Source organism: Pseudophryne corroboree, chromosome 6, assembly GCF_028390025.1.
Source record: "Pseudophryne corroboree isolate aPseCor3 chromosome 6, aPseCor3.hap2, whole genome shotgun sequence".
NCBI classification, from domain to species: domain Eukaryota; kingdom Metazoa; phylum Chordata; class Amphibia; order Anura; family Myobatrachidae; genus Pseudophryne; species Pseudophryne corroboree.
The window spans coordinates 559288192-559300257 of NC_086449.1; the positions used below are offsets into that span (position 1 = coordinate 559288192).

The 12066-nt window shown below is 46.0% G+C and overlaps 1 protein-coding gene across 3 annotated transcripts in view; it reads right to left on the reverse strand.

The window, feature by feature from the left end:
- Positions 1–12066, reverse strand: part of NEDD1 (NEDD1 gamma-tubulin ring complex targeting factor) — a 353825-nt gene that overhangs the window by 43343 nt on the left and 298416 nt on the right. For all 3 annotated transcript variants that reach the window (XM_063927743.1, XM_063927744.1, XM_063927745.1), the window contains exons 12-13: positions 7629–7776; positions 4173–4329 (exon numbers count right to left, since the gene is read on the reverse strand). In XM_063927743.1, coding sequence (XP_063783813.1) covers positions 4173–4329; positions 7629–7776 — 305 coding nt within the window. The remainder of the gene's footprint in view (positions 1–4172; positions 4330–7628; positions 7777–12066) is intronic.

The following is a 12066-nucleotide window of genomic DNA, read 5'->3' on the forward strand; positions in this document are numbered from 1 at the left end:
GCCGTGCTGTTGCAACACTCCCTGAGAGTGTGCTACGCTGATCAACAACTGCTCCCTGGACCTCGCCTTTATGAGGAGATCGTCCAAGTATGGGATAACTGTAACTCCTTGCTTCCGAAGGAGTACCATCATTTCCGCCATCACCTTGGTAAATATTCTCTGTGCCGTGGACAGGCCAAACGGCAACGTCTGGAATTGGTAATGACAGTCCTGTACCACAAACCTGAGGTACTCCTGATGAGGTGGATCAATGGGGACATGCAAGTAAGCATCCTTGATGTCCAGAGATACCATAAAATCCCCTTCTTCCAGACTTGCAATGACCGCTCTGAGCGATTCCATTTTGAACTTGAATGTCTTCAGATAAGTGTTCAGGGATTTTAAATTCAGAATGGGTCTTACCGAACCGTCCGGTTTCGGTACCACAAACATTGTGGAATAGTAACCCCTTCCCTGTTGAAGGAGGGGAACCATTATTATCACCTGCTGGAGGTATAGCTTGTGAATTGCCGCCAGCACTACCTCCCTTTCCATGGGGGAAGCTGGCAAGGCTGATTTTAGGTAACGGTGAGGGGGGGGGGGGGGGGGGGGGGGTCACTTCGAATTCCAGCTTGTATCCCTGAGATACAATTTGTACAGCCCAAGGATCCACTAGCGAGCGAACCCACTGGTTGCTGAATTTTCGGAGACGCGCCCCCACCGCTCCTGGCTCCGCCTGTGGAGCCCCAGGGTCATGCGGTGGACTTAGTGGAAGCCGGGGAGGACTTTTGTTCCTGGGAACTAGCTGCATGGTGCAGCTTCTTTCCTCTACCCCTGCCTCTGGCAAGAAAGGATGCACCTCTGACCTTCTTGCTTTTCTGAGAACGAAAGGACTGCATTTGATAATACGGTGCTTTCTTAGGCTGTGAGGAAACATGAGGCAAGAAAGTTGACTTTCCAGCCGTCGCTGTGGACACGAGGTCCGAGAGACCGTCCCCAAATAATTCCTCACCCTTATAAGGCAAAACCTCCATGTGTTTTTTAGAATCGGCATCCCCTGTCCATTGCCGAGTCCATAAGACCCTTCTGGCAGAAATGGACATTGCATTTATTCTAGAGCCCAGCAGGCAAATGTCCCTCTGGGCATCCCGCATATATAAGACGTAGTGTTCACTCTAGGCTGTTTTAGCAGGGCGCCGCGCCCTGCCCGTTTTTTAACAGGCAAAACCCGCCCTGCCCCTTTTGCGGCGCCCTGCTAGAACAGCCGCCCGCTCCCTGCCCTCCCGGCGTGTATAGATGCCGTGCGCATGCGCGCGGCATCCATTCACGCATTGGGAGAGGGCTGGGGGAAGCCCAGCACCGACGGAGGTGCTGGGCACGCCCCCAACAGTGACGTCGCCGGCCACAGACGCTCTCTATAGTAGCGTCTGTGGGCCGCACCGCCCCCTAAAATGACGGTGGTGTGGCCACGCCCCCTAATTTGCGTGACCACGCCCCATTTCGGGGGCGCGCTAGTCCGGCGCCCTGCCCCTTTTCACTCCTAGAGTGAACACTAAGACGGCGTCTTTTATATGGCCCAGGGTTAGCAAAACAGTGTCCCTGTCCAGGGTATCTATCTCCTCTGACAGAGTATCTGTCCATGCTGCTACAGCGCTACACATCCAGGTCGAAGCAATAGCAGGTCTCAGTAGAGTACCAGAGTGTGTATAAACTGACTTCAGGATAGTTTCCTGCTTCCTATCCGCAGGATCCTTTAGGGCGGCCGTATCCTGAGACGGCAGGGCCACCTTCTTAGATAAGCGTGTCAGCGCCTTGTCTACCCTAGGGGAGGATTCCCAACGTAACCTGTCCGTTGGCGGGAAAAGGTACGCCATAAGTAGCTTTTTGGAAATCACTACTTTCTTATCAGGGGTACTCCACGCTTCTTCACATAATTCATTTAATTCATGTGAAGGGGGAAAAGTCACTGCCTGCTTTCTCTCCCCAAACATATACACCCTCTTGTCAGGGACAGGGTTATCCTCTGAAATGTGCAATACCCCCTTCATTGCAATAATCATGTAACGGATGGCCTTGGTCATCTTAGGCTGTAAATGTGCCTCATCATCGTCGACACTGGAGTCGGACTCCGTGTCGGCATCTGTGCCAACCATCTGAGATAGTGGGCGTTTATGAGACCCTGACAGCCTCTGAGTCACCTGGTCAGGCACGGGTTGAGACCCCGGCTGTCCCAAGGCTGCAGCGTTATCAAACCTTCTATGTAAGGAGCTTACATTATCATTTAAGACCTTCCACATATCCATCCAATCAGGTGTCGGCCCCAACGGCGGCGACACCACATTTATCTGCACTTGCTCTGCCTCCACGTAACCCTCCTCATCAAACATGTCAACACAGACGTACCGACACACTGCACACACACAGGGAATGCTCTGACTGAGGACAGGACACCACAAAGGCCTTTGGGGAGACAGAGAGAGAGTATGCCAGCACACACCACAGCGCTATATAACCGAGGGATTTACACTATAATAAGTGATTACCCAATAGCTGCTGATTTTATGTCTTTTGCGCCTAAATTTATGTGCCCCCCCTCTCTTTTTCCCTTTCTGTACCTGGATACTGCAGGGGAGAGCCTGGGGAGCTGCTTCCAGCGGAGCTGTGAAGAGAAAATGGCGCTGGTTAGTGCTGAGGAAGAAGGCCCCGCCCCCTCAGCGGCGGGCTTCTGTCCCGCTTTCTATGTGTAAAAACGGCGGGGGCTCGGACATATATACAGTCCCTGACTGTATATATGTCTATTCTGTTGCCAAAAAAGGTATTAAATTGCTGCCCAGGGCGCCGCCCCCCCCCCCCCCCCCCCCCTTCGCCCTGCATCCTACAGTGACCGGAGTGTGCGGTGTGCTGTGGGAGAAATGGCGCACAGCTGCAGTGCTGTGCGCTACCTTAAGTGAAGACAGGAGTCTTCTGCCGCCGATTTTGATGTCTTCTTGCTTCTGCTGCTGTCTTCTGGCTCTGCGAGGGGGACGGCGGGACGGCTCCGGGAACGGACGATCAAGGTCAGGTACCGGTGTTCGATCCCTCTGGAGCTAATGGTGTCCAGTAGCCTAAGAAGCTCAACCTAGCTTCAGTGAGTAGGTTTGCTTCTCTCCCCTCAGTCCCACGTAGCAGAGAGTCTGTTGCCAGCAGAAGCTCTCTGAACATAAAAAACCTAACAAAATACTTTCTTTACTAGTAAGCTCAGGAGAGCCCACTACGAGCACCCAGCTCTGGCCGGGCACAGATTCTAACTGAGGTATGGAGGAGGGGCATAGAGGGAGGAGCCAGTGTACACCAGATAGTACCTAATCTTTCTTTAGAGTGCCCAGTCTCCTGCGGAGCCCGTCTATTCCCCATGGTCCTTACGGAGTCCCCAGCATCCACTAGGACGTTAGAGAAATAATGTAATATTTTACCAATTTGCTTAATTTGAAAAGGGGGGACAATATAGGCCCTCTCTCAATTAGAAAAATTATTTCTTTAACAGGGACTCTTAGCACCACGTGCTGAAGGTCATAAAGGATGTATCTGAAAGATGGCGGTCGTTAGGTTGACAAGCATTGTGTCGACATACATTGCGCCGACCACTGAATGTTGACATGCATTAGGTCGACATGTACTAGGTCGACATGAGTTTTTCACAATTTTTTTTCATTTTTTTTACCTTTTTCATACTTAACGATCCACGTGGACTATAATTGGAAACGGTAACCTGTGCTGAGCGCAGCGGTAGCGGAGCGAGGCACCTTGCCCGAAGCATGGCGAGCAAAGTGAGCCATGCGAAGGGACGCGGTGCACTAATTGGGGTTCCCCAAAATTTTTCGAAGAAAACGACACCAAAAACAGTCAAAAAAATCATGTTGACCTTTTTCCATGTCAACCTAATAATCATGTCGAACCTAATGCATGCCAACCTTCAGAGGTCGACCCAATGTATGTCGACCTCATGAACCACACCCGTATCTGAATAATGTAGTTCTTATATTGTACAATGAGAATGGACTGTAAATTTATCCTAACTGTACGGCAGAAGTGTTTGCTAGAAACACCCAATAAGGATGGGGGCAACCATCGCCAGTATTTCCGACATTTCAATATAAAGAAATCATGTTTTGTATTTAAATTCTATTTTAACAACAAACAACCAAGTAAGTTACCGGAAGTCATCAAGTGTTTCCTCAATCATATTTTTGATGAAATTAATTTGAATAGATGTTAAAGGGGCTCCAGTTTTATCACTAGCCAACGAATCAGCTATTTTTTCTGACAGTGAAAAGGCAACTTCTGTACTGATTGATGTAGGTAACTTTGGACCTGTAAGATTATGAAAGCAGAGATAGATGTTACAGCAAAAAAATAATAATAATAATTCATAGTTCCATACCATTAAACAGTTTGTTTTAAATATTGTAAAGTTTAATTGATCCTTTAGAAGAATGCTAACCCAAAAAATTGCCTTTAAATTAAATAATGTATAGGACAAATATTAACTCATGCTTTGGATTTTATAAATATGAAAGACACGATTAAAGATTGAAAGACATCAATGATTAAAGCCGCTAAGCATGACAACTACCCTTTTGTAATTACCGTTTCATTAAAAAAAAAAAAACATCTGCTGCAAAATTAAATACGGGGAAACCACTTGTGATTGGCTTGGGGAAAAGGGAAGTCCCAGTTAATCTCACTCAATGATTTTGCATATATCCTACACATCAATAACTTCCATTTCTTTGCTTTTTTCACCGCAATGTTTTATCTGCAGGTGACTGACAGTCACCCCCACTCAGACCACAGCAAATTAAATGCGGGATTCAAATGTTTTGTACGCCGGCAGCCACTAGATGGCGTCAAACGGAGCTATTCTAATGTAGCTCCGTTCGGGCGCAATCGGCTGCCAGCGTCTACATTTCAGCTCACACCAGCCAGGGGTGGCGAGCTGGAATGTGTGAAAAGTGAAAAGTGATTGCCACTTTTCCCGATCGTGCCTATTAGTTTAGTCGGGTTTATCCGCTTTTCGCGGCTAAACCCAACACAAATGGGGACATAGTGTCGGGTTAATGGACATCAATTGTATATCATCCCCTGCGAACTCTTGTCACTTAAGACGGGAGATTGGGAGGCGATAACATTTGAATTCTCCCCCCTAAGAGTTTTGATTATTTAGGATTGCCAACATTTGTAATTTACTGTATGTAACAGGGAGTTCTCAAATAAATTTTCATAATTACAAAATGGCTATTGCAGAAAAAAACAGTAAAAGGTTTTAGCTAGTGCATAAGATTACAGATGGAGAAACTGTACTGCATAGGCTACATAATGGTGGCAGTAAAATACAAATTTTGAAAACAGTTGAATGCAGAGTACACCAATTGAATTCATACTGGGAACATATGTAGAAAAGGAACGTATGTGGAGGAAACTCTCTTCAGGATTAGTTGTAGACCCAGTAATCTATGAAGAAACATGACCACTCTGATTGGGACAAAATGAATAATGCACAATGTACTTTTCCTACAACCCTGGGAAAAGTGATCAGTCTTGAAAATGTTGAGGTCTTTAAGAGCTTTCCTGACATTTCTTACCAACTAAAGCCTATTTATTAAGACTGCCATAAGGCACAGCTATATGCTTTTTGGAGGCCTGAAACAGCAGTGAAAACAGCATGGAACTTATAATTAATTTGTTTATTTTCTGTGGCAGAAAAGCAAAGAACACAAAGAAGCAAAGAACGATAAAATGAACGACGTCGTTCATTTCAGCCCTCATCAACGACGTCACTCATTATATCGTCAAGTGTGTATGCATCCGACGACCACCGATGCGCGGCCCCGCGGGACGTTAACGACCCTCGCTTATCTGTGGAGCATGTATGCTCAATTTCCACTATGGTCGTTACCGACCAGAGACGTCGTTGAATGTGTATGGTGTGAAAGACCAACGACCAAGCCACTGTTCACCAGCCCTGTTCCCAGCTCATTATTTTAATAAACTGTTCAGCTTGGATGCTTCAACGATGAATGGTCTTTCGTCTTTGGTCGTTGGTAGTGTGTATGCTCATGTCGTTTGCTCAGCTGTTCAAGGGAAGTTCAAGGGAAGTCGTTAACGATGTGTGCATCGTCAAGTGTGTATGGGCCTTTAGATGCCACAGTACTTAAAGCTTTCTCCACCATTTTCATTGACAAGATATTCAATGTTCTAAACCAGGATGCCATATTAAGTACTGTATATCACACATTTAAACACTAACAAACATTCCAAAATGGTGAGGTATCAGTACATCCCTAGTTCTACCTGACCAACCAGAGAACCCTGACAAATTCAGCAGTGTTAAATAGTGTCACGAGTTCCGAAAATTGTGCTACAGTATGCTGAACCCAAACAAACTAAATGTGACTACAGTGGGTATTTAAATAAAAAATGGAGGGAAGTAACTCGCAGGACAGCGATCAGCGCTACCGCAGTAGCTTTCCCTACGTACATAGTGGGATTATTTTCATTAAAGATGAAAATATCCAACCATATGTGCATTACTCTGGTAGATAATTTAGACTCTAAATTCATTAGATCAGGTATTTGTGTGAATTATGAAAAACATGCCAACAATATGTATAAAATCTATTGTGATCATGTTTCTTGTAAACACTGGAAGCACAATTTGTACTTCCCTGAAGTTCAAAGTCAATCCATTTTCAGCGGGTGAAAAAGGCCTAATATCGCGATTAATGACCAATGGTCATTATCACAGTATCATAATACAGGCCGTTTTCATTGTCCAAATACGGACCCGTGATCGCATGAATACACATAGGATCGAGGATAAGTACCCAATCCCATGTGTTATCACTGCTCCAGAAACCGCTTTTTGCGGACTATGCTTGAGGTGCCTTAGGAACCCGAAGCATGATCCGCAATAAGTGCCTGAATCCTGGGGAGGAGCCCGCCACATCAGGGCTGATAAATCCTATTGACCATAAGTAAATGGATACCCCCTCCAAGAGTGGACAGGCACTTCATAAAGATTTACAGAAATCCCAACCCACCACAAATGGGCGGGAGGATTCAATGTCCCCCAATAATTTACAGCAAGCTAAGTGATCCCCAGGGGCTATACAATTAGCCCCAAAGCAGAACCCGCTACAGCTATTATCTGGGCTCCGGAAAAAAAAGCCTAATAGGCTTTTTCCGTGAACCTGGCAATGAAAACACATAGGTCCATAAACTTACCTCGGATTCTATGTGTTTTCATCCAAAAAGAAATATTTATTTAGTGGGGAAAAAACGGGCTAGCCTGGGGGGGTTTGGGAATGAGCAAAAATGAAATATTTTTGCAGCCAACAAAAATATTGTGCCTAACTGAATTCCCCTCATAGTATTTTTTTAATAATTCATTTTATTCAGTTTCTGCATTAAATAATAATATACACTTTAATAAATTATGGTGTGGACAGCCTGGAACCAACTTTGGATTGCCTCGAAGAAGTGGCTGGGAGGACAAAATAGTACATGCAAAGTCTTCAGACAATACAAAAAAAAAAAAAATCTTTCATTCAAAGAATTTTCACTTTATTATAAAGAAAAGAACATATTCTATTAAACATTACAATACTCACTTGTCACTTTTATGCCATTTGCAGAAAACTCTGGTTTTATTTGGGCTAGAATTTGCTTTCCTGTTCTTTCAATTGTTTCTTGCGTCCGTGAAATGGGGATAGGGGAGGTTTTGAAATTAATTTGCTCAGCGCTTGATGCTTTTGAAGGCTTTAAGAAGTGATAAAAAAAGAAAGTCACATTTTGGAAATCATCAATGACATTCACCTTACTGAAATGCAGGAATGCCTGTGTTTGATTTAAAATAAGAATTTACTTACCGATAATTCTATTTCTCGTAGTCCGTAGTGGATGCTGGGGACTCCGTCAGGACCATGGGGAATAGCGGGCTCCGCAGGAGACAGGGCACATCTAAAAAGCTTTTTAGGTCACATGGTGTGTACTGGCTCCTCCCCCTATGACCCTCCTCCAAGCCTCAGTTAGGTACTGTGCCCGGACGAGCGTACACAATAAGGAAGGATCTTGAATCCCGGGTAAGACTCATACCAGCCACACCAATCACACCGTACAACTTGTGATCTGAACCCAGTTAACAGTATGATAACAAAACGAAGTAGCCTCCGAAAAGATGGCTCACAACAATAGTAATAACCCGATTTTTGTAACAATAACTATGTACAAGCATTGCAGACAATCCGCACTTGGGATGGGCGCCCAGCATCCACTACGGACTACGAGAAATAGAATTATCGGTAAGTAAATTCTTATTTTCTCTAACGTCCTAGTGGATGCTGGGGACTCCGTCAGGACCATGGGGATTATACCAAAGCTCCCAAACGGGCGGGAGAGTGCGGATGACTCTGCAGCACCGAATGAGAGAACTCCAGGTCCTCCTTAGCCAGAGTATCAAAATTTGTAAAATTTTACAAACGTGTTCTCCCCTGACCACGTAGCTGCTCGGCAAAGTTGTAATGCCGAGACTCCTCGGGCAGCCGCCCAGGATGAGCCCACCTTCCTTGTGGAATGGGCATCTACATATTTCGTCTGTGGCAGGCCTGCCACAGAATGTGCAAGCTGAATTGTACTACAAATCCAGCGTGCAATAGACTGCTTAGAAGCATGAGCACCCAGCTTGTTGGGTGTATACAGTATAAACAGCAAGTCAGACTTTCTGACTCCAGCCGTCCTAACTATATATATATATATATATATATATATATATATATATATTTTTAGGGCCCTGACCACGTCTAGTAACTTGGAGTCCTCCAAGTCCCTAGTAGCCGCAGGCACCACAAGAGGTTGTTTCAGGTGAAAACGCTGACACCCCTTCATGAAGAAACTGGAGACGAGTCCCAGTTCTGTCCTGTTCAAATGGAAAATTTTAATATGGGCTTTTGTAAGACAAAGCCGCCCATTCTGACAATCGCCTGGCCGAGGCCAGGGCTAACAACATGGTCACTTCCCATGTGAGATATTTGTCAACAGCATGGTCACTTTCCATGTGAGATATTTCAAATCCACAGATTTGAGCGGTTCAAACCAATATGATTTTAAGAAATCCCAACACTATGTTGAGATCTCACGGTGCCCCTAGGGGCACAAAAAAGCTGTATATGCAATACATCCTTTACAATCTGGACTTCAGGAACTGAAGTCAATTCTTTCTGGAAGAAAATCTACAGGGCCGAAATTTAAATGTTAATGAACCCCAATTTGAGGTCCAAAACACTCCTGTTTTCAGGAAGTGTAGAAATCGACCTAGTTGAATTTCCGTCGTGGAGCCTTCCTGGCCTCACCCACGCAACATATTTTCACCACATGTGGTGATGACGTTGTGCGGTCACCTCCTTCCTGGCTTTGACCAGGGTAGGTATGACCTCTTATGGAATGCCTTTTCCCCTCAGGATCCGGCATTCAACCGCCATGCCGTCAAACGCAGCCGCGGTAAGTCTTGGAATAGACATGGTACTTGCTGAATCAAGTCCCTTCTTAGCTCCCCAGGCCCTTAGTCCTCTGTGAGCATTTCTTGAAGTTCCGGGTACCAAGTCCCTCTTGGCCAATCCGGAGCCACTAGTATAGTTCATACTCCTCTATGTCTTATAATTCTCAATACCCTGGTTATGAGAAACAGAGGAGGGAACACATACACAGACTGGTACACCCACGGTGTTACCAGAACATCCACAGCTATCGCCTGAAGGTCTCATGACCTGGCGGAATACCTGTCCCGTTTTTGTTCGGGCGGGACGCCATCATGTCCACCTTTGGTCTTTGCCAACGGTCCACAATCATGTTGAAAAACTTCCCTATGAAGTTTCCACTCTCCCGGGTGGAGGTCATGCCTGCTGAGGAAGTCTGCTTCCCAGTCGTCCACTCCCGGAAAGAACACTGCTGACAGTGCTATCACATGATTTTCCGCCTAGCGAAAAATCCTTGCAGTTTTCACTGCCCTCCTGCTTCTTGTACCGCCCTTCTGTTTACGTGGGCGACTGCCGTGATGTTATCCCACTGGATCAATACCGGCTGACCTTGAAGCAGAGGTCTAGCTAAGTTTAGAGCATTATAAATTTGCTCTAAGCTTATTTATGCGGAGAGAATTCTCCAGACTTAATCACACTTCCCTGGAAATTTTTTTTTTTTTTTTTTTTTTTTTCCCCTGTGTGACTGTTCCCCAGCCTCTCAGGCTGGCCTCCGTGGTCACCGGCATCCAATCCTGAATGCCGAATCTGCGGCCCTCTAGAAGATGAGCACTCTGTAATCACCACAGGAGAGACACCCTTTTCCTTGGATATAGGGTTATCCGCTGATGCATCTGAGGATGCGATCCGGACCATTTGTCCAGCAGATCCCACTGAAGAGTTCTTGCGGGAAATCTGCCGAATGGAATTGCTTCGTAATAAGCCACCATTTTTACCAGGACTCTTGTGCAATGATGCACTGACACTTTTCCTGGTTTTAGGAGGATCCCGATTAGCTCGGATAACTCCCTGGTTTTCTCCACTGGGAGAAACACGTTTTTCTGGACTGTGTCCAGAATCTTCCCTAGGAACAGTAGACGTGTCGTCGGAAAAAGCTGCGATTTTGGAATATTTAGAATCCACTCGTGCTGTCGTAGAACTACTTAAGATAGTGCTACTCCGACCTCCAACTGTTCTCTGGACCTTGCCCTTATCAGGAAAGCGTCCATGTTTCTTTTAAGAAAAATCATCATTCCGGCCATTACCTTGGTAAAGACCCGGGGCGCCGTGGACCATCCAAACGGCAGCGTCTGAACTGATAGTGACAGTTCTGTACCAGGAACCTGAAGTACCCTTGGTGAGAAGGGCAAATTTGGACCTGTAGGTAAACGTCCCTGATATCCAGTGACATCATATCGTCCCCTTCTTCCTGGTTCGCTATCACTGCTCCGAGTGACTCCATCTTGATTTGAACGCTTGTATGTAAGTGTTCAAATATTTCAGATCTCACCGAGCCGGTTGGCTTCAGTACCACAATATAGTGTGGAATACTACCCCCTTCCTTGTTGTAAGAAGGGTACTTTGATTATCACCTGCTGGGAATACAGCCTGTGAATTGTGTGAGGGGGAGACGTCTCGAATTTCCAATGTACACCTGGGATATTACATGTAGGATCCCGGAGTTCCCTTGCGAGTGTTGCTGAAACTCTTGAGATGACCCCCTACCGCACCTGAGTCCGCTTGTACGGCCCCAGCGTTATGCTGCGGACTTGGCAGAAGCCGTGAGGAGCTTCTGTTCCTGGGAATGAGCTGCTTGCTGCAGTCTTCTTCCCTTTCCTCTCCCCCTGGGCAGATATGACTGGCCTTCGCCCGCCTGCCCGTATGGGGACGAAAGGACTGAGACTGAAAAGACTGTGTCCTTTTCTGCCAATATGTGACTCGGGGTAACAAAAGGTGGATTTTTCAGCTGTTGCCATGGCCACCAGGTCCAATGGACCGCCCCTTTATACGGCAATACTTCCATATGCCGTCTGGAATCTGCCTCACCTGACCACTGTCGTGTCTTCGTCTGGCAGATATGTACATCACATTTACTCTTTGATGCCAGAATGCAAATATGCCTCTGCGCATCACACATATATAGAAATGCATCCCTAAAATGCTCTATAGACAATAAAATCCTGTCCCTGTCAAGGGTATCAAAATTTTCAGTCAGGAAATCCGACCAAGCCCCCTCAGCGCTGCACATCCAGGCTGAGGCGATTGCTGGTCGTAGTATAACACCAGTATGTGTGTATATACTGTTATGATATTTTTCAGCTTCCTATCAGCTGGCTCCTTGAGGGCGGCCGTATCTGGAAACGGTAACGCCATGTTTTTTATATGCGTGTGAGCGCCTTGTCCACCCTAAAGTGTGTTTTCCAACTCGCCCTTACTACTGGCGGGAAAAAGGGTATACCGCCCATAACTTTCTGTCGGAGGAACCCCACGTATCATCACACACTTCATTTAATTTATCTGATTCAGGCAAAACTACAAG